This window comes from Tachyglossus aculeatus, chromosome 8 (genome assembly GCF_015852505.1).
Source record: "Tachyglossus aculeatus isolate mTacAcu1 chromosome 8, mTacAcu1.pri, whole genome shotgun sequence".
Classification (NCBI taxonomy): domain Eukaryota; kingdom Metazoa; phylum Chordata; class Mammalia; order Monotremata; family Tachyglossidae; genus Tachyglossus; species Tachyglossus aculeatus.
In genome coordinates, this window is record NC_052073.1 from 37,189,351 (window position 1) to 37,212,584 (window position 23,234).

General features: G+C 52.7%; 1 protein-coding gene across 2 annotated transcripts in view; it reads right to left on the reverse strand.

Annotated features, from left to right (window-relative positions):
• Positions 1–5,850: 5,850 nt before the first annotated feature.
• The window catches only part of CDK5RAP1 (CDK5 regulatory subunit associated protein 1), a 37,271-nt gene continuing 19,887 nt past the window's right edge, over positions 5,851–23,234 (reverse strand). The window contains exons 8-15 of one of the 2 annotated variants that reach the window (XM_038750555.1): positions 21,039–21,275; positions 19,549–19,646; positions 16,494–16,549; positions 14,760–14,890; positions 12,971–13,120; positions 8,663–8,803; positions 7,398–7,579; positions 5,851–5,938 (exon numbers count right to left, since the gene is read on the reverse strand). In XM_038750555.1, coding sequence (XP_038606483.1) covers positions 7,445–7,579; positions 8,663–8,803; positions 12,971–13,120; positions 14,760–14,890; positions 16,494–16,549; positions 19,549–19,646; positions 21,039–21,275 — 948 coding nt within the window. In that variant the 3' untranslated portion in view covers positions 5,851–5,938; positions 7,398–7,444. Of the gene's footprint in view, positions 5,939–7,397; positions 7,580–8,662; positions 8,804–12,970; positions 13,181–14,759; positions 14,891–16,493; positions 16,550–19,548; positions 19,647–21,038; positions 21,276–23,234 lie in introns of both variants that reach the window. The other variant, XM_038750554.1, reaches the window with a different exon arrangement.

Here is a 23,234-nt window from a genome sequence, read left to right on the forward strand (position 1 = left end):
CATGCCCAAAGTCACCCAGCTGACAATTGGCAGAGCCAGGATTCGAACCCATGACCCCTGACTCCAAAGCCCATGTTCTTTCCACTGAGACACGCTGCTTCTTAACACGAGCCAATTGTGACCTCCAGGGCTGCGGACACGAGCCAGTGGTGATCCCCGGGGCAGCGGACATGAGCCATTGTGACCCCCGGGGCCGCGGACACAATGATGATGAGGATGAGGGCATTTATTAAGCGCTTACTATGTACAAAGCACTTTTCTAAGCGCTGGGGAGGTTACAAGGTGATCAGGTTCTCCCACGGGGGCTTCCAGTCTTCATCCCCATTTTACGGATGAGGGAACTGAGGCCCAGGGAAGTGAAGTGAGTTGCCCAAAGTCACCCAGCTGACAAGTGGAAGAGCCGGGATTCGAACCCCTGACCCCTGACTCCAAAGCCCGGGTTCTTTCCACTGAGCCACGGTGCTTCTTAACACGAGCCAATGGTGCCCCCGGAGCCGCAAACACAAGCCATGGTGACCCCCAGGGCCACGGACACGAGCCACTGGTGACCCTGGGGCCGCGGACACGAGCCAGTGGTGACCACTGGGGCCACCGACACAAGCCAGTGGTGACCCCCGGTGCCGTGGACACAAGCCATGGTGACCCCCGGGGCCACGTGCACGAGCCAGTGGTGACCCACGGAGCCATGGACACAAGCCATGGTGACCCCCAGGGCCGCAGACATGAGCCAACGGTGACCCTTGGGGCCACGGGCACGAGCCAGTGGTGACCCCCAGAGCCGAGGACACAAGCCATGGTGACCCCCAGGGCCGTGGACACGAGCCAATGGTGACCCATGGGGCCGCGGACACAAGCCGTGGTGACCCCCAGGGCCGCGGACACGAGCCAATGGTGACCCATAGGGCCACGGACACAAGCCATGGTGACCCCCAGGGCCGCGGACACGAGGCAATGGTGTCCCATGGGGACGCGGACACGAGCCATGGTGACCCCCGGGGTCGCGGACACGAGCCAGTGGTGACCCCCGGAGCCATGGACACTAGCCACGGTGACCCCCAGAGCCGTGGACACAAGCCATAGTGACCCCCAGGGCCACGGACACGAGCCAATGGTGACCAATGGGGCCATGGACACAAGCCGTGGTGACCCCCAGGGCCGCGGACACAAGCCAATGGTGACCCCCGGGGCCACGGGCACGAGCCAGTGGTGACCCACGGAGCCATGGACACAAGCCATGGTGACCCCCAGGGCCGCAGACATGAGCCAACGGTGACCCTTGGGGCCACGGACACGAGCCAGTGGTGACCCCCGGAGCCGTGGACACAAGCCATGGTGACCCCTAAGGCCGTGGACACGAGCCAATGGTGACCCATGGGGCCACGGACACAAGCCGTGGTGACCCCCAGGGCCGCGGACACAAGCCAATGGTGACCCATAGGGCCACGGACACAAGCCATGGTGACCCCCAGGGCCGCGGACACGAGGCAATGGTGTCCCATGGGGACGTGGACAAGAGCCATGGTGACCCCCGGGGTCGCGGACACGAGCCAGTGGTGACCCCCGGAGCCATGGACACTAGCCACGGTGACCCCCAGAGCCATGGACACAAGCCATAGTGACCCCCAGGGCCACAGACACGAGCCAATGGTGACCAATGGGGCCATGGACACAAGCCGTGGTGACCCCCAGGGCCGCGGACACAAGCCAATGGTGACCCCCGGGGCCACGGGCACGAGCCAGTGGTGACCCACGGAGCCACGGACACAAGCCATGGTGACCCCCAGGGCCGCAGACAAGAGCCAACGGTGACCCTTGGGGCCACGGACACGAGCCAGTGGTGACCCCCGGAGCCGTGGATGCAAGGCATGGTGACCCCCAGGGCCGTGGACACGAGCCAATGGTGACCCATGGGGCCACGGACACAAGCCGTGGTGACCCCCAGGGCCGCGGACACAAGCCAATGGTGACCCCCAGGGCCGCGGACACGAGGCAATGGTGTCCCATGGGGACGCGGACACGCGCTATGGTGACCCCTGGGGTCGCGGACATGAGCCAGTGGTGACCCCCGGAGCCATGGACACGAGCCACGGTGACCCCCAGAGCCGTGGACACAAGCCATAGTGACCCCCAGGGCCGCGGACACGAGGCAATGGTGTCCCATGGGGACGCGGACACGTGCTATGGTGACCCCTGGGGTCGCGGACATGAGCCAGTGGTGACCCCCGGAGCCATGGACACGAGCCACGGTGACCCCCAGAGCCGTGGACACAAGCCATAGTGACCCCCAGGGCCACGGACACGAGCCAATGGTGACCAATGGGGCCATGGACACAAGCCGTGGTGACCCCCAGGACCGCGGACACAAGCCAATGGTGACCCATAGGGCCACGGACACAAGCCATGGTGACCCCCAGGGCCGCGGACACGAGGCAATGGTGTCCCATGGGGACGCGGACACGAGCCATGGTGACCCCCGGGGTCGCGGACGAGCCAGTGGTGACCCCCGGAGCCATGGACACAAGCCACGGTGACACCCGGGGCAGCGGACACGAGCCAGTGGTGACCCCCGGAGCTGTGGACACAAGCCATGGTGACCCCCAGGGCTGTGGACACGAGCCAATGGTGACCCATGGGGCCGCGGACACAAGCCATGGTGACCCCCAGGGCCACAGACACGAGCCAGTGGTGACTCATGGGGACACAGACACAGGCCTTGGTGACCCCCAGGGCTGCGGACACGAGCCAGTGGTGACCCCCCTGGGCTGAGGACACGAGCCAATTGTGACCCTTGGGGCTGCAGACACGAACCAGTGGCGACCCCCTGGGCTGCGGACACGAGCCAATGGTGACCCTTGGGGCCGCGGACATGAGCCACGGTGACCCCCTGGGCCGCAGACACGAGCCAATGGTGACCCCCTGGGCCACGGACACGAGCCAATGGTGACTCCCGGGACTGCGGACACGAGCCAGTGGCGACCCTTTTAGACTGTGAGCCCACTGTTGGGTAGGGACTGTCTCTAGATGTTGCCAACTTGGACTTCCCAAGCGCTTAGTCCAGTGCTCTGCACACAGTAAGCGCTCAATAAATACGATTGATTGACTGACCCCCGGGGCTGCGGACACGAGCCACAGTGACCCCCTGGGCTTCAGGCACAAGCCAGTGGCGACTCCCGGGACCGAGGACACGAGCCAGTGGCGACCCCCGGGGCTGCGGACACGAGCCACGGTGACCCCCTGAGCCGCGGACACAAGCCAGTGGCGACCCCCGGGGCCGCAGACACGAGCCAGTGGCGACCCTCGGGGCTGCGGACACGAGCCACGGTGACCCCCTGAGCCGCGGCCACAAGCCAGTGGTGACCCCCTGGGCTGTGGACACAAGCCATGGTGACCCCCGGGGCCGTGGACATGAGCCAATGGCGACCCTCAGGACTACAGACACGAGCCAGTGGCGACCCCCGGGGCTGCGGACACAAGCCAATGGTGACCCCCGGGGCTGCGGACACAAGCCAATGGTGACCCTCAGGACTGCGGACACGAGCCAGTGGCGACCACCGGGGCTGCGGACACAAGCCACGGTGACCCCCTGAGCGCAGACACAAGCCAGTGGTGACCCCCTGGACTGCGGACACAAGCCATGGTGACCCCCGGGGCTGCGGACACAAGCCAATGGTGACCCTCAGGACTGCAGACACAAGCCAATGGCGACCCCCGGGGCTGCGGACACAAACCAATGGTGACCCTCAGGACTGCGGACACGAGCCAGTGGCGACCCCCGGGGCTGCGGACACGAGCCACGGTGACCCCCGGGGCCACGGACACAAGCCAGCGGCGACCCCCAGGGCCGCGGACATGAGCCACGGTGACCCCTTGGGCTGCGGACATGAGCCCATGGCGACCCTCGGGGCCATGGACACGAGCCACGGTGACCCCCTGGGCCGCGGACACAAGCCACTGGCGACCCCCAGGGCCGGGACACGAGCCACAGTGACCCCCTGGGCTGCGGACATGAGCCAATGGCGACCCCCCGGGCCGTGGACATGAGCCACGGTGACCCGCTGGGCCGCGGACACGAACCAATGGTGACCCCCGGGGCCATGGACATGAGTCAATGGTGACCCTCAGGACTGCGGACACGAGCCAATGGCGACCCCCGGGGCTGCGGACACGAGCCACGGTGACCCCCGGGGCCGCGGACACAAGCCAGTGGCGACCCCCAGGGCCGCGGACACGAGCCACGGTGACCCCCCGGGCTGACCTTTTTAGACTGTGAGCCCACTGTTGGGTAGGGACTGTCTCTATATGTTGCCAATTTGTACTTCCCAAGCGCTTAGTACAGTGCTCTGCACATAGTAAGCGCTCAATAAACACGATTGATGATGATGATGATGACCTTCTGGCCCCAGGCTTCCAAGACAGGAAGAGGGTCCCAGGTCCGCCACTGATGATGATGAAGATGGTATTTGAGAAGCAGCATGGCTCAGTGGCCCGGGCTTGGGAGCCAGAGGTCGTGGGTTCAAATCCCAGCTCCGCCACTTGTCAGCTGGGTGACTTTGGGCAAGTCACTTCACTTCTCTGGGCCTCACTTCCCTCATCTGGAAAATGGGGTTTAAGACTGTGAGCCCCCCTGTGGGACAACCTGATCACCTTGTATCCTCCCCCAGCGCTTAGAACAGCGCTTGGCACATAGTAAGCGCTTAACAAACGCTATCGTTATTATTATTATTTGTTAAGCGCTTACTATGTGTCATTCATTCAACCGTATTTACTGACCGCTTACTGTGTGCAGAGCACTGTATTAAGCACTTGGCTGTTCTAAGCGCTGGGGGGGATACAAGGTCATCAGGTTGTCCCACAAAGACCCCCGCACCCACAAACACACACCCACTCACCCATTCAGGGGGTGGCGGAGGGAACCAGAGACCTCTCCCGCCCCTACAAAATCCAGAAAGTCTCTGTTCAGAGACCCGGGAATCAGTGTGGCTCAGTAGAAAGAGCCCGAGCTCCGGAGTCAGAGGTCATGGGTTCAAATCCCGGTTCCGCCATTTGTCAGCTGGGTGACTTTGGGCGAGTCACTTCGCTTCTCTGGGCCTCAGTTGCCTCATCTGGAAAATGGGGATGAAGACTGGGAGCCCCCTGTGGGCCAACCTGATCACCCTGTAACCTCCCCAGTGCTTAGAACAGTGCACATAGTAAGCACTTAACAAATGCTATCATTATTATTATTATTTGTTAAGCCCTTACTATGTGCCAAGCGCTGTTCATTCATTCATTCATTCATTCAATCGTATTTATTGAGCGCTTACTGTGTGCAGAGCACTGGACTAAGTGCTTGGCTGTTCTAAGCGCTGGGGGGGATACAAGGTCATCAGGTTGTCCCACAAAGAACCCCGCACAAACACACACACACGCTCACCCACTCGGGGGGCGGCAGAAGGAACCAGAGACCCCCCTCCGACCCCAAAATCCAGAGAGTATTTGTTCAGAGAACCGGGAAGCAGCATGGCTCAGTGGAAAGAGCTTTGGATTCAGAGGTCATGGGTTCAAATCCCGGTTCCGCCACTTGTCAGCTGGGTGACTTTGGGCAAGTCACTTCCCTTCTCTGGGCCTCGGTTCCCTCATCTGTCAAATGGGGATGAAGACTGTGAGCCCCCCGTGGGACAACCTGATCACCTTGTATCCCCCCCGGCGCTTAGGACACTGCTTGACACATAGTAAGCGCTTCACAAATGCCATCATTATTATTACTATTATTTTTCAGACAGACAGGGTACGCCCGAGTGGATTGTCCGGGGGAATCGATCCGGTTTGCTGAATTCCTCCTTCCATCGGCCCTATTCCTCGTCCGATGGAAAGCGCCCAGGCCTGGGAGTGGGCGGGGACCCGGGTTCGAATTCCGGCTGGGGCTTGTTGCTTCCCGTCGGGGCCTCCGTTTCCTCCTCTGTAAAATGGGGGAGCGAGAGAGAACCACGTGAGTCAACGGCTGGGTCAAACCAAGGAAAAAAGTATCCAGCCCAGGGCTTAGCTCATAGTTGGAACTTCATAAACGCCACCGTGTATTATCACTACCCTCTCCCGGAGCACGCTTTTTGCTTGGGAGGATCCAAAAGCAGTGATTCTCCTGGACCCGAGTTGATGATGATAATAATAATAATAATAATAATAATAATAATAATAATAATGATGATAGCATTTGTTAAGCGCTTACTATGTGCAAAGATGACTCGCCCAAGGTCGTGCGGCCAGCCAGGGGTGGAGCCGAGCCCAGAAACATATTTGGACATATTTACTTGTCCATATTTACTGTTCTATTTATTTTATTTTGTTACTATGTTTTGTTTTGTTGTCCGTCTCCCCCGTCTAGACTGTGAGCCCACTGTCGGGTAGGGACCGTCTCTAAATGTTGCCGACTTGGACTTCCCAAGCGCTTAGTCCGGTGCTCCGCACACAGTAAGCGCTCAATAAATGCGACTGAATGAATGAATGAGCTTCACTTCTCCGAGCCTCAGTTCCCGGATTCCCGACTGATTGACTGATCCCCTCATCTGTACAACGGGGATCAGAGGTTTGGAGTCAGAAGTCGCGGGTTCAAACCCCGACCCCGCCAACTGTCAGCTGTGTGACGTTGGGCAAGTCCAACTGTTTAGACTGTGAGCCCACTGTTGGGTAGGGACTGTCTCTATATGTTGCTGATTTGTACTTCCCAAGCGCTTAGTACAGTGTTCTGCACACAGTAAGCGCTCAATAAATACGATTGATGATGATGAAGTCACTTCACTTCTCTGGGCCTCAGTTCCCTCATCTGGAAAATGGGGACTAAGACTGCGAGCCCCCCGGGGGACAACCTCATCACCTTGTAACCTCCCCAGCGCTTAGAACGGTGCTTTGCACATAGTAAGCGCTTAACAAATACCAAAATTATATTATTATTATTCCCCAGCACTTGGAACAGTGCTTCGCACATAGTAAGGGCTTAACAAATACCAAAATTATTATTGTTATTATTCCCCAGTGCTTAGAATGGAGCTTTGCACATAGTAATCGCTTAATAAATGCCATCATCATCATCTTGTACTTCCCAAGCGCTTAGTCCAGTGCTCCGCACACAGTAAGCGCTCAATAAATACGATTGAATGAATGAATGAGTGAATGAATGAATGAACGAATGAATGAATGAATCAGGCCCCGGCCTCCCAGGGGAAGCTCAGCACAGCGCTCCAGAAGCGCTCAACTGAACGCCGCTGACCGGTTGGTAGATTCTTCATCATCATCAATCGCATTTATTGAGCGCTTACTATGTGCACAGCACTGTACTAAGCGAGATTCCCGACTAGAGGGCCCGGTCCCGGGGACACCCGATCGGGAATGGAAAGGAAAAATAGCCCGCCGGAGCACGTTACCGCTCCTCCGTCCCGGAGCACCCCTCCGCTTGACGCCCGCTTCCTGTTTATAATGGTGGTCGTCGGTCTCCCCCTTCCTCTTCCTCCTCCTCCTCCTCCTCCTCCTCCGCTGCCCGGGCCTCCCGCAGAGATGTCCGCCGCAGGGGGATGCCCCGCAGGCTCTGGGAGCTGGACGCCGTGATCTGGGATAACAACAATAATCACGATGATGGCATTTGTTAAGCGCTTACTTCTTGGACTTCCCAAGCGCTTAGTACAGTGCTCTGCGCACAGTAAGCACTCAATACGACTGAATGAATGAATGAATACGATTGATTGATTTCAATCGTATTTATTGAGCGCTTACTGTGCGCAGAGCACTGGACGAAGCGCTTGGGAAGTACAAGTTGGCAACATTCCCATTACTTAGAGAAGCGGCGCGGCCCGGTGGGAAGAGCCCGGGCTTTGAAGTCAGAAGTCGTGGGTTCAAATCCCGGCTCCGCCGCTTGTCAGCTGGGTGACTTCGGGAAAGTCACTTCTCCAGGCCTCAGTTCCCTCATCTGTCAAATGGGGATGAAGACTGTGAGCCCCCCGTGGGACAACCTAGTAACCTCGCCGGCGCTTAGAATGGTGCTTGGCACAAAGTAAGCGCTTAATAATTGCCATCATTATTATTATGTGTGAAGCACTGTTCTAAGCGCTGGGGGGATACAAGGTGATCAGGTTGTCCCAGGTGGGGCTCAGAGTCTTCATCCCCTTTGTACAGATGAGGGAACTGAGGCTCAGAGAAGTGAAGTTCATTCATTCATCCAATCATATTTATTGAGCACTTACTGTGGGCAGAGCACTGGACGAAGCGCTTGGGAAGTCCAAGTTGGCAACATATAGAGACGGTCCGTGAATGAATGAATGAATCAATCAATCGCATTTATTGAGCGCTTACTGTGTGCAGAGCACTGGACTGAGCGCTTGGGAAGTCCAAGTTGGCAACATATAGAGACGGTCCATGAATGAATGAATGAATGACTCCCAAGCTCAGGCTCTTTCCACTGAGCCCCCCTGCCATCATCATCAATCGTATTTATTGAGCGCTTGATGATGATTTCCACTGAGCCCCCCTGCCATCATCATCATCATCAATCGCATTTATTGAGCGCTTGATGATGATGATGATGATGGCAGGGGGGCTCAGTGGAAAGAGCCCGAGCTTGGGAGTCATTTATTCATTCATTCATTTATTCATTCATTCATTCAATGCCCCCCACCCCCGGGGGCGGGTGGGTCACCTTGACCAGGACGTAGTCCCCCGGCTGGGCCCGGACGAGGCTCCCGCGGCCGGTCCCGTCCTCCATCTCCGTGTCCGGGAAGATCACCCTGAGATTCCCGTCGTTCCGGCCGCACAGCTCCGACTCCGAACGCTTGCTGGTCTGCGGGAGGGAGGGCGGGCGGGGGACGGGCCATCAGTCGCCCAAGGTCACACCGCAGACGCGGGGCGGCGCCGGGATCAGAACAGCACGCGGCTCAGTGGAAAGAGCCCGGGCTTGGGAGTCGGAGGTCGTGGGTTCGAATCCCGCCCCCGCCGCTTGTCAGCTGGGTGACCTTGGGCAGGTCCCTTATAATAATAATGACGGCATTACTAAGCGCTGACTATGTGCAAAGCACTGTTCTAAGCGCTGGGGAGTTTACAAGTTGATCAGGTTGTCCCACGGGGGGGCTCACGGTATTAATCCCCGTTTTACAGATGAGGGAACTGAGGCCCAGAGAATAATAATAATAATAATAATGGCATTTATTAAGTGCTTACTATGTGCAAAGCACTGTTCTAAGTGCTGGGGAGTTTACAAGTTGATCAGGTTGTCCCACGGGGGGCTCACGGTATTAATCCCCGTTTTACAGATGAGGGAACTGAGGCCCAGAGAATAATAATAATAATAATAATGGCATTTATTAAGCGCTTACTATGTGCAAAGCACTGTTCTAAGCACTGGGGAGTTTACAAGTTGATCAGGTTGTCCCACGGGGGGCTCACGGTATTAATCCCCGTTTTACAGATGAGGGAACTGAGGCCCAGAGAATAATAATAATAATAATAATGGCATTTATTAAGCGCTTACTATGTGCAAAGCACTGTTCTAAGCACTGGGGAGTTTACAAGTTGATCAGGTTGTCCCACGGGGGGCTCACGGTATTAATCCCCGTTTTACAGATGAGGGAACTGAGGCCCAGAGAATAGTAATAATAATAATAATGGCATTTATTAAGCACTTACTATGTGCAAAGCACTGTTCTAAGCGCTGGGGAGGTTACAAGTTGATCAGGTTGTCCCACGGGGGGCTCACGGTATTAATCCCCGTTTTACAGATGAGGGAACTGAGGCCCAGAGAATAGTAATAATAATAATAATGGCATTTATTAAGCACTTACTATGTGCAAAGCACTGTTCTAAGCGCTGGGGAGGTTACAAGTTGATCAGGTTGTCCCACGGGGGGCTCACGGTATTAATCCCCATTTTACAGATGAGGGAACTGAGGCCCAGAGAATAATAATAATAATAATAATGGCATTTATTAAGTGCTTACTATGTGCAAAGCACTGTTCTAAGCGCTGGGGAGTTTACAAGTTGATCAGGTTGTCCCACGGGGGGCTCACGGTATTAATCCCCGTTTTACAGATGAGGGAACTGAGGCCCAGAGAATAATAATAATAATAATAATGGCATTTATTAAGTGCTTACTATGTGCAAAGCACTGTTCTAAGCGCTGGGGAGTTTACAAGTTGATCAGGTTGTCCCACGGGGGGCTCACGGTATTAATCCCCGTTTTACAGATGAGGGAACTGAGGCCCAGAGAATAATAATAATAATAATAATGGCATTTATTAAGCGCTTACTATGTGCAAAGCACTGTTCTAAGCACTGGGGAGTTTACAAGTTGATCAGGTTGTCCCACGGGGGGCTCACGGTATTAATCCCCGTTTTACAGATGAGGGAACTGAGGCCCAGAGAATAGTAATAATAATAATAATGGCATTTATTAAGCGCTTACTATGTGCAAAGCACTGTTCTAAGCGCTGGGGAGGTTACAAGTTGATCAGGTTGTCCCACGGGGGGCTCATGGTATTAATCCCCGTTTTACAGATGAGGGAACTGAGGCCCAGAGAATAGTAATAATAATAATAATGGCATTTATTAAGCGCTTACTATGTGCAAAGCACTGTTCTAAGCGCTGGGGAGGTTACAAGTTGATCAGGTTGTCCCACACGGGGCTCACAGTCTTAATCCCCATTTTACAGATGAGGTAACTGAGGCCCAGAGAATAATAATAATAATGGCATTTATTAAGCGCTTACTATGTGCAAAGCACTGTTCTAAGCGCTGGGGAATTTACATGTTGATCAGGTTGTCCCACGGGGGGCTCAGTCTTCATCCCCAATTTCCAGATGAGGTGACTGAGGCCCAGAGAAGTGAAGTGACTTGCCCAAAGTCACCCAGCTGACAAGTGGCGGAGCGGGGAATTTGAGCCCACGACCTCTGACTCCCAAGCCCGGGCTCCTCCCACTGAGCCACGCTGCTTCTCTACTTCTCTGGGCCTCAGCTCCCTCATCCGGAAAATGGGGATGAAGACGGTAAGCCCCACGGGGGACAACCTGATTACCGGCTCTGCCAATTTCTTTTTTTTTTTTTTTTGGTATTTATTAAGCGCTTACTATGTGCAAAGCACCGTTCTAAGTGTTGGGGTAGGTACAAGGTAATCAGGTTGTCCCACGAGGGGCTCCCAGTCTTCATCCCCATTTTCCAGATGAGGTCACTGAGGTCCAGAGAAGTGAAGTGACTCGCCCAACGTCACCCAGCTGACAAGTGGCGGGGCCGGGATTTGAACCCGCGACCTCTGACTCCAAAGCCTGGGCTCTTTCCACTGAGCCACGCTGCTTCCCCTTGTCAGCTGTGTGACCTTGGGCAGGTCACTAGGTCACTTCACTTCTCCGGGCCTCAGTTCCCTCCTCTGGAAAATGGGGATTAATGGGAGCCCCCCCATGGGACAACCTGATCCGTGGCTCAGTGGAAAGAGCCCGGGCTTTGGACTCAGAGGTCACGGGTTCAAATCCCGGCTCCGGCAATTGTCAGCTGTGTGACTTTGGGCAAGTCACTTCACTTCTCTGTGCCTCGGTTCCCTCATCTGTAAAATGGGGATGAAGACTGTGAGCCCCCCGTGGGACAACCTGATCACCTTGTAACCTCCCCAGCGCTTAGAACAGTGCTTGGCACATAGTAAGCGCTTAATAAATGCCATTATCATCATCATCATCACCATCATCGCCTTGTAACCTCCCCAGTGCTTACCGCATAGTCAGTGCTTACTAAATGCCCGCTTAGAACAGTGCTTGGCACATAGTAAGCGCTTAATAAATGCCATTATCATCATCATCATCACCATCATCGCCTTGTAACCTCCCCAGTGCTTACCACAGTCAGTGCTTAATAAATGCCCGCTTAGAACAGTGCTTTGCACATAGTAAGCGCTTAATAAATGCCATTATCATCATCATCACCACCACCATCGCCTTGTAACCTCCCCAGTGCTTACCACATAGTCAGTGCCTAATAAATGCCGTTATTATTATTACCCATGAGGGATGGGGGCTCCAACTATTCTGCTTACCTCCCCAGTGCTTACCACATAGTCAGTGCTTAATAAATGCCCGCTTAGAACAGTGCTTTGCACATAGTAAGCGCTTAATAAATGCCATTATCATCATCATCATCACCATCATCACCTTGTAACCTCCCCAGTGCTTACCACATAGCCAGTGCTTAATAAATGCCCGCTTAGAACAGTGCTTTGCACATAGGAAGCGCTTAATAAATGCCATTATCATCATCATCACCACCACCATCGCCTTGTAACCTCCCCAGTGCTTACCACATAGTCAGTGCTTAATAAATGCCGTTATTATTATTATTATTACTGCTGAGGCCCTGCTGAGAGCTCACCTCCTCCAGGAGGCCTTCCCAGACTGAGCCCCTTCTTTCCTCTCCCCCTCGTCCCCCTCTCCATCCCCCCCGTCTTACCTCCTTCCCTTCCCCACAGCACCTGGATATATGTATATATGGTTGTACATATTTATTACTCTATTTATTTATTTATTTATTTATTTTACTTGTACATTTCTATCCTACTTATTTTATTTTGTTGGTATGTTTGGTTCTGTTCTCTGTCTCCCCCCTTTTAGACTGTGAGCCCACTGTTGGGTAGGGACTGTCTCTATGTGATGCCAATTTGTACTTCCCAAGCGCTTAGTACAGTGCTCTGCACATAGTAAGCGCTCAATAAATACGATTGATTGATTGATTGATTGATTGATTGATATTACCCACGAGGGATGGGGGCTCCAACTATTCTGCTTACCTTGTATCTCCCACAGTGCTGTGCCCAGCGCTTGGCACATGGCCGGCGTCCCCCGACGGAGACGACGATTACGGGCTGGGAATTTCCGTGGAAGGGACACGCGTGCCTCCGGTTTGGACCCCCCCCCGCCCTCCCGTCGGCCACACGCTCGGCACCCCCGGGGGGACGGGACGGGGGGTCCCCACTGACCCCCTCGACCAGCAGCAGCTGGAGGCGGCCCTCGTAGGCCCGGTTGGCGGCGGCGGCCTCCTCTCGGAAGACGCCGATCAGCTCCTCCAGCCTCCGCCGCTTCTCCTCGGCCGGGACGTCGTCCCGCAGCCGGTGGTGGGCGCGGGTTTTCTGCGGGGCCCCGGGCGTCCCCGGGGACAGAACGAGAAAGAACCACACACCGGGTGAGCGCTTAAACACCGGCGTTACGATCCACTCGTTCGCTCATTTACTGAGCGCTTCCCGTGTGCAGGGCGCTGGACTGAGCGCTTGGGAAATGCAAGTTGGCAACAGATAGTGCCGGTCCCTAATAATAATGGCATTTTTATTAAGCGCTTACTATGTGCAGAGCACTGTTCTAAGCGCTGGGGAATTTACAAGGTGATCAGGTTGTCCCCGGTGGGGCTCACAGTGTTAATCCCCATTTTACAGATGAGGTCACCGAGGCCCAGAGAAGTTAAGTGACTTGCCCCAAGTCACACAGCTGACAAGTGGTGGAGCTGGGATTTGAACCCATGACCTCTGAGTCCAAAGCCCGGGCTCTTTCCACTGAGCCACGCTGCTTCTCTACCCAACAACGGGGTGAGGGACAACTTGATCACCTCGTATCCCCCCACCTCGACAGCGCTTTGCACATAGTAAGCGCTTAACAAATGCCATCATTCTTTATTATTATCACCACGGGGTTCTAACCCTGCTTAGTCCAGACGGTCTAGTCGGCAACATATAGAGACGGTCCCTACCCAACAGTGGGCTCACATTCTAGAAGGGGGAGACAGACAACAAAACAAAACATATTAACAAAATAAAATAAGTAGAATAGATACGCACAAGTAAAATAAATAGAGTAATAAATTAATAGAGCAATAAACAACAAATAAAGTTGTTGGGTCAGGACCGTCTCTATATGCTGCCGATTTGGACTTCCCAAGTGCTTAGTCCAGTGCTCCGCACGCAGTAAGCGCTCGATAAATACGATTGAAGGAATGAATGAATAAACTAAACAGAGTAGTCTCGATTATGAGCCCGTTGTTGGGTCGGGACCGTCTCTCTATGTTGCCGACTTGTACTTCCCAAGCGCTTAGTCCAGTGCTCCGCACGCAGTAAGCGCTCGATAAATACGATTGAAGGAATGAATGGATAAACTATACAGAGGATTCTCGACTATGAGCCCGTTGTTGGGTCGGGACCGTCTCTCTATGTTGCCGACTTGGACTTCCCAAGCGCTTAGTCCAGTGCTCCACACACAGTAAGCGCTCAATAAATACGATTGAAGGAATGAATGAATAAACTATACAGAGGATTCTCGACTATGAGCCCGTTGTTGGGTCGGGACCGTCTCTAAATGCTGCCAACTTGGACTTCCCAAGTGCTTAGTCCAGTGCTCCGCACGCAGTAAGCGCTTGATAAATACGATTGAAGGAATGAATGAATAAACTATACAGAGGATTCTCGACTATGAGCCCGTTGTTGGGTCGGGACCGTCTCTAAATGCTGCCAACTTGGACTTCCCAAGTGCTTAGTCCAGTGCTCCGCACGCAGTAAGCGCTTGATAAATACGATTGAAGGAATGAATGAATGAACTGTACAGAGGATTCTCGACTATGAGCCCGTCGCTATATGCTGCCGACTTGGACTTCCCAAGCGCTTAGTCCAGTGCTCCGCACGCAGTGAGCGCTCAGTAAATACGACTGAATGGATGAATGACCGAATACCGTTATGTGCTGTAGGTAGAGGAATAAAGACGGGCAGATGCCGCTCCGTTTCTCACCTGCCGCATGCTGTAGGCGAACAGGAAAGCGGCGTTGTAGCGCACCTCCCGAAGCAACGCCACGGTCTGCCGGTGGTCATCCTCGCTCTCCCCGCAGAAGCCGGCGATGAAGTCGCTGCTCAGGCTGACCCCTGGGCACGGAGGGACGCGCGGGACCCCCACCCGCCTCGCGATCACCCATATTCCTCCTAAGACGGGCTCCGCGCCAGGCCGCAGTCATTCGTTCATTCAATCGCATTTATTGAGCGCTTACTGGGTGCAGAGCACTGTACTAAGCGCTTTGGAAGTCCAAGTTGGCAACATAGAGAGACGGTCCCTACACAACAGTGGGCTCACAGTCTAAAAGTCCTCGAGGACGGGGTCCCCGGGCCGTATTCCACCTAAGACGGGCTCCCCGCCGCCCCGGATTCCAACTAGAATATATTTATTTATAGAACGTATTTATTCTATTCTGTCAATATGTTTTGTTTTGTTCTCTGTCTCCCCCTTCTAGCCTGTGAGCCCGCTGTTGGGTAGGGACCGTCTCTAGATGTTGCCAACTTGGACTTCCCAAGCGCTTAGTACAGTGCTCTGCACACAGTAAGCGTTCAATAAATACCACTGAATGAATGAATGAATGGATGAACTAGAAGAGGCTCGGCGGGAAGCCACGAGGCCTGGCGGAGAGGCCCCGGAGGCCCTGGGTTCTAATCCCGGCTCCTTCAGGTCTTTCTAATAATAATAATAATAATGATGGCATTTATTAAGCGCTTACTATGTGCAAAGCACTGGGCTTCTAAGCGCTGGGGAGGTTACAAGGTGATCAGGTTGCACCACGGGGGGCTCACAGTCTTAATCCCCATTTGACAGATGAGGTCTCCGAGGCCCGGAGAATAATAATAATAATCATCATCATCATCATAAAGATGGCATTTATTAAGCACTTACTATGTGCAAAGCACTGTTGTAAGTGCTGGGGAGAATACAAGGTGATCAGGTTGTCCCACGGGGGGCTCCCAGTCTTCATCCCCATTTAACAGATGAGGTCACCGAGGTCCAGAGAATAATAATAATAATAATAATTATAATAATAAAGATGGCATTTATTAAGCACTTACTATGTGCAAAGCACTGTTGTAAGCACTGGGGAGGATACAAGGTGATCATGTTGTCCCCCGGGGGCTCCTAGTCTTCATCCCCATTTGACAGATGAGGTCACTGAGGCCCAGAGAAGTGAATGAACCGCCAGCCATCCATTCAGGCAGCTTCCTCTCTGACCTGATCATATATGCATATATGTTTGTACATATTTATTACTCTATTTATTTATTTTACTTGTACATGCTTATTCTATTATTTATTTAATTTGCTTTATATGTTTCATTTTGTCACCTGTCTCCCCCTTCTAGACTGTGAGCCCGCTGTTGGGTAGGGACCGTCTCTAGATGTTGCCGACTTGGACTTTCCAAGCGCTTAGTCCAGTGCTCTGCACACAGTAAGCGCTCAATAAATACGATTGAATGAATCCCCATTTTCCAGATGAGGTCACTGAGGCCCAGAGAAGTGAAGTGACTCGCCCAAAGTCACCCAGCTGACGAGCGGCGGAGCCGGGATTTGAACCCGTGACCTCCGACTCCAAAGCCCGGGCTCCACCCTAAACGCGGCTTCTTTGAAGGCTTTCGGACGGGCCTCTGGTCCACCGCGGACGGGAAGGGAAAACCGGCAGCAGGAGTTGGGGAAAATCATCGAATTTACCTGGAATGGTGGCTCTGATGTGCTGAACCAGCTCTAAATAAGCTTCTCTCGTGTACCTGCAGTGAAAACATAAGGCGACGTTTATTTCCCCCTCTGTGAAATGGGGATTCGAACCCTGCTCTCTTCCCCCCACTTTTTTTTTTAATAATGGCACTTATTAGGGAGCGTGATAGAATGAAAAAATACGATTGAAGGAATGAATGTATCTATTCTTATGGACTCTTCCATGCACACAGTAATAATAATATTAATGATGGCATTTATTAAGCGCTTACTATGTGCCAAGCACTGTTCTAAGCGCTGGGGAGGTTACAAGGAGATCAGGTTGTCCCACGGGGGGCTCACGGTCTTAATCCCCATTTTACAGATGAGGTAATTTATCACATACCTGCCCTCCCTCCTTCCCACGTCGGGCAGGGGCTGTGCCCAACCTGATGATCCAGCGCTTTCTACAGTGCCTGGCATATAGTAAGCACCTAAAATAAATACTACTAATGGACGGACAGAATGTCAGTCCCTTAGGGGTAGGGAGCGTGATAGAATGAAAAAATACGATTGACGGAGTGAATGACTCTATTCTTATGGACTCTTCCATGCACACAGTAATAATGATAATGATGGCATTTATTAAGCGCTCACTATGTGCCCAGCACTGTTGTAAGTGCTGGGGAGGTTACAAGGAGATCAGGTTGTCCCACGGGGGGCTCACAGTCTTCATCCCCATTTTACAGATGAGGTAATTTATCACATACCTGCCCCTCCCTCCTTCCCACGTCGGGCAGGGGCTGTTCCCAACCTGATGATCCAGCGCTTTCTACAGTGCCTGGCATATAGTAAGCACCTAAAATAAATACTACTAATGGACGGACAGAATGTCAGTCCCTTAGGGGTAGGGAGCGTGATAGAATGAAAAAATACGATTGACGGAGTGAATGACTCTATTCTTATGGACTCTTCCATGCACACAGTAATAATGATAATGATGGCATTTATTAAGCGCTCACTATGTGCCCAGCACTGTTGTAAGTGCTGGGGAGGTTACAAGGAGATCAGGTTGTCCCACGGGGGGCTCACAGTCTTCATCCCCATTTTACAGATGAGGTAATTTATCACATACCTGCCCCTCCCTCCTTCCCACGTCGGGCAGGGGCTGTTCCCAACCTGATGATCCAGCGCTTTCTACAGTGCCTGGCATATAGTAAGCACCTAAAATAAATACTACTAATGGACGGACAGAATGTCAGTCCCTTAGGGGTAGGGAGCGTGATAGAATGAAAAAATACGATTGACGGAGTGAATGACTCTATTCTTATGGACTCTTCCATGCACACAGTAATAATGATAATGATGGCATTTATTAAGCGCTCACTATGTGCCCAGCACTGTTGTAAGTGCTGGGGAGGTTACAAGGAGATCAGGTTGTCCCACGGGGGGCTCACAGTCTTCATCCCCATTTTACAGATGAGGTAATTTATCACATACCTGCCCCTCCCTCCTTCCCACGTCGGGCAGGGGCTGTTCCCAACCTGATGATCCAGCGCTTTCTACAGTGCCTGGCATATAGTAAGCACCTAAAATAAATACTACTAATGGATGGACAGAACGTCAGTCCCTTAGGGGTAGGGAGCGTGATAGAATGGAAAAATACGATTGAAGGAATGAATGAATCTATTCTTATGGACTCTCCCATGCAAACACTAATAATGATAATGATGGCATTTATTAAGCGCTTACTATGTGCAAAGCACTGTTCTAAGCGCTAGACCATCAGCTCCTTGAATAATAATAATAATAATGGTATTTGTTAAGCGCTTCCTATGTGCCAAAAACTGGATAATAATTATGGTATTTGTTAAGTGCTTACTATGTGCCATGCATTGTTCTAAGCACTGGGGTAGATACAGGGTAATCAGCTTGTCCCACGTGGGGCTCAAAGTCTTAATCCCCATTTTACAGATGAGGTAACTGAGGCACAGAAAATAATAATAATAATAATAATAATAACAACAATAACGGTATTTGTTAAGCGCTTCCTATGTGCCAAGCACTGTTCTATAATAATAATAATAATAATGTTGGTATTTGTTAAGCGCTTACTATGTGCAAAGCACTGTTCTAAGCGCTGGGGTAGGTACAAGGTAATCAGGTTGTCCCACAAGGGGCTCACGGTCTTCATCCCCATTTTACAGATGAGGGAACTGAGGCCCAGAGAAGTGAAGTGACTTGCCCAATGTCACACAGCTGACAAGTGGCGGAGCCGGGATTTGAACCCACGACCTCTGACTCCAAAGCCCGGGCTCTTTCCACTGAGCCACGCTGCACTGGATAATAATTATGGTATTTGTTAAGTGCTTACTATGTGCCATGCACTGTTCTAAGCACTGGGGTAGATACAGGGTAATCAGCTTGTCCCACGTGAGGCTCACAGTCTTAATCCCTATTTTACAGACGAGGTAACTGAGGCACAGAGAATAATAATAATAATAATGATGGCATTTATTAAGCGCTTTCTATGTGCAAGGCACTGTTCTAAGCGCTGGGGAGGTTACAAGGTGATCAGGTTGTCCCACGGGGGACTCACAGTCTTAAACCCCATTTTCCAGAGGAGGGCACTGAGGCCCAGAGAAGTGAAGTGATTCGGCCAAGGTCACACAGCAGACAAGTGGAGGAGCTGGGATTAGAACCCACTTCCTCTGACTCCCAAGCCCGGGCTCTGGCGCTCAGTAAATACCCCCAATTGACTCACTGCCAGCGCCTTTAGGGCAGGGATCGGGTCTGTTGGACTCTGCACCCAACATTCATTCATTCATTCAATTGTATTTATTGAGCGCTTACTGTGTGCAGAGCACTGTACTGAGCGCTTGGGAAGTACAAGTTGGCAACATATAGAGACGGTCCCTACCCAACAGCGGGCTCACAGTCTAGAAGGGGGAGACAGACAACAGACCCAACCCTCCGTGCAGGCAGGGATGGGGTCTACTAACGGGATCGGCCTCTCCCGGGTGCTCAGTACAGCGCCCACGGTGGGAGGCGGGACGAGGATGGTGGGCCTTACCCCCGCCTCATTGCCTCCAGGACCACGCTGCTTCCGCTCTGGGCCGGGAGGTGGATCTGCTTGCAGATGTTGTGTCGCTCCCGGATCAGCTCCAGGACCTGAGTGGGGAAGGATGCGGGATGGGAATTCTGTCCTACTGGACTCCCCCGAGTGCTGCTTTTTTTTTTTTAATGGCACTTATTAAGCGCTTAATCTGTGCAAAGCACGGTTCTAAGCGCTGGGGAGGTTACAAGGTGATCAGGTTGTCCCATGGGGGGCTCACAGTCTTCATCCCCATTTTACAGATGAGGGAACTGAGGCCCAGAGAAGAATAATAATAATAATGCTGGCATTTATTAAGCGCTTACTATATGCCAAGCACTGTTCTAAGCGCTAGGGAGGTTACAAGGTGATCAGGTTGTGTCATGGGGGGCTCTCAGTCTTAATCCCTAGCGCTTAGTACAGTGCTCTGCACACGGTAAGCGCTCAATAAATACGATTGAATGAATGAATGAATAAATAATCCCCATTTTACAGATGAGGGAACTGAGGCCCAGAGAATAATACTGGCATTTATTAAGCGCTTACTATGTGCAAAGCACTGTTCTAAGCGCTGGGGAGGTTACAAGGTGATCAGGTTGTCCCATGGGGGGCTCCCAGTCTTAATCCCCATTTTACAGATGAGGGAAAGGAGGCCCAGAGAATAATAATAATACTGGCATTTATTAAGCGCTTACTCTGTGCAAAGTACCGTTCTAAGCACTGGGGAGGTTACAAGGTGATCAGGTTGTCCCCCGGGGGGCTCCCAGTCTTCAGCCCCATTCTACACATGAGGGAACTGAGGCCCAGAGAATAATAATAATAATAATAATACTGGCATTTATTGAGCACTTACTATGTGCAAAGCACCGTTCTAAGCACTGGGGAGGTTACAAGGTGACCAGGTTGTCCCCCGGGGGGCTCCCAGTCTTCATCCCCATTTTCCAGATGAGGTCACTGAGGCCCAGAGAAGTTGTGACTTGCCCAAAGTCACCCGGCTGAGAGCTGGCGGAGCCGGGATTTGAACCCACGACCTCTGACTCCAAAGCCCGGGCTCTTTCCCCTGAGCCACGCCGCTTCTCACAGAAGGGGGAGAGGGACGACGAAACGAAACGCGTGGACGGGACACAACATTGGGTGACTGTGAGCCCACTGTTGGGTAGGGACGGTCTCTATATGTTGCCAACTTGGACTTCCCAAGCGCTTAGTCCAGTGCTCTGCACACAGTAAGCGCTCAATAAATACGATTGATGATGATGATGTTGCCAACTTGGACTTCCTAAGCGCTTAGTCCAGTGCTCTGCACATAGTAAGCGCTCAATAAATACGATTGATGGTGATGATGTTGCCAACTTGGACTTCCTAAGCGCTTAGTCCAGTGCTCTGCACACAGTAAGCGCTCAATAAATACGATTGATTGATCGGTGGTGTCGGGGGGTCCCCAGCACGGCCCCCCCCAACCCCTCGCCTGCCTCATCCGGGAAGTCTTTGGGATGCGGGGACGTGAAGCGGATCCTCATGTCCGGGTCGACGGCGGCCACGCGGTCCAGGAGGTGGGCGAAGCGCAGGCCGCCCGGCCGGGCCTTGACGTTGGCGCGGAAGCCGCGGCTCAGGCCCGGGGATGGGGAGGACGCCAGGCCCCGCTGGGCCTCCGACGGGTCGCGGTAGCTGTTCACGTTCTGCCCCAGGAGGGTCACTTCCTTCAGGCCCTGAGGGAGGAACGGACGTTCTTGGACTTCCCAAGCGCTTAGCACAGTGCTCTGCACATGGTAAGTGCTCAATAAATACAACTGAACGAATGAATGAACTTGCCCAAAGTCACACAGCAGGCAACTGGCGGAGCCGGGATTTGAACCCATGACCCCTGACTCCAAAGTCCGGGCTCTTTCCACTGAGCCACGCTGCTTCTCAAGGCAAAGGGCTCCCAGACTGAGCCCTTTTTCCTCTCCCCGTCCCGATCCCCCCACCTCCTTCCCCTCCCCACAGCACCTGTAATAATAATAATAATAATAATGGTATTTGCTAAGCGCTTACTATGTGCCAAGCACTGTTCTAAGCGCTGGGGTAGATACAAAGTAATCAGGTTGTCCCACATGGGGCTCACAGTCTTAATCTCCATTTTACAGATGAGGGAACTGAGGCACAGAGAAGTTAAGTGACTTGCCCAAGGTCACACAGCAGACAAGTGGCGGAGCCGGGGCTTGAACCCATGACCTCTGACTCCAAAGCCCGGGCTCTTTCCACTGAGCCACAATCAATCATATTTATTGAGCGCTTACTGTGTGCAGAGCACTGTACTATGTATGTTTGTACAGATTTATTACTCTATTTTACTTGTACATATGTATTTCGTTAATGATGTGCAGCTAGCGTCATTTTTATTGATTCTGACGACTTGACACCCGTCCACATGTTTTGTTTTGTTGTCCGTCTCCCCCTTCTCGACCGTGAGCCCGCTATTGGGTAGGGACCGTCCCTATATATTGCCGACTTGGACTTCCCAAGCGCTTAGCACAGTGCTCTGCACACGGTGAGCGCTCAATAAATACGACTGAATGAATGAATGAACTTGCCCAAAGTCGCACAGCAGACAACTGGCAGAGCCGGGATTTGAACCCATGACCCCTGACTCCAAAGTCCGGGCTCTTTCCACTGAGCCACGCTGCTTCTCAAGGCAAAGGGCTCCCAGACTGAGCCCTTTTTCCTCTCCCCGTCCCGATCCCCCCACCTCCTTCCCCTCCCCACAGCACCTGTAATAATAATAATAATAATAATGGTATTTGCTAAGCGCTTACTATGTGCCAAGCACTGTTCTAAGCGCTGGGGTAGATACAAAGTAATCAGGTTGTCCCACATGGGGCTCACAGTCTTAATCTCCATTTTACAGATGAGGGAACTGAGGCACAGAGAAGTTAAGTGACTTGCCCAAGGTCACACAGCAGACAAGTGGCAGAGCCGGGGTTTGAACCCATGACCTCTGACTCCAAAGCCCAGGCTCTTTCCACTGAGCCGCAATCAATCATATTTATTGAGCGCTTACTGTGTGCAGAGCACTGTACTATGTATGTTTGTACAGATTTATTACTCTATTTTACTTGTACATATGTATTTCGTTAATGATGTGCAGCTGGCGTTATTTTTATTGATTCTGACGACTTGACACCTGTCCAATGTTTTGTTTTGTTGTCCGTCTCCCCCTTCTAGAGTGTGAGCCCGCTGTTGGGTAGGGACCGTCCCTATATGTTGCCGACTTGGACTTCCCAAGCGCTTAGTCCAGTGCTCTGCACATGGTGAGCGCTCAATAAATACGACTGAACGAATGAATGAACTTGCCCAAAGTCGCACAGCAGACAACTGGCGGAGCCGGGATTTGAACCCATGACCTCTGACTCCAAAGTCCGGGCTCTTTCCACTGAGCCACGCTGCTTCTCAAGGCGAAGGGCTCCCAGACTGAGCCCTTTTTCCTCTCCCCGTCCCGATCCCCCCACCTCCTTCCCCTCCCCACAGCACCTGTAATAATAATAATAATGGTATTTGCTAAGCGCTTACTATGTGCCAAGCACTGTTCTAAGTGCTGGGGTAGATACAAAGTAATCAGGTTGTCCCACATGGGGCTCACAGTCTTAATCTCCATTTTACAGATGAGGGAACTGAGGCACAGAGAAGTT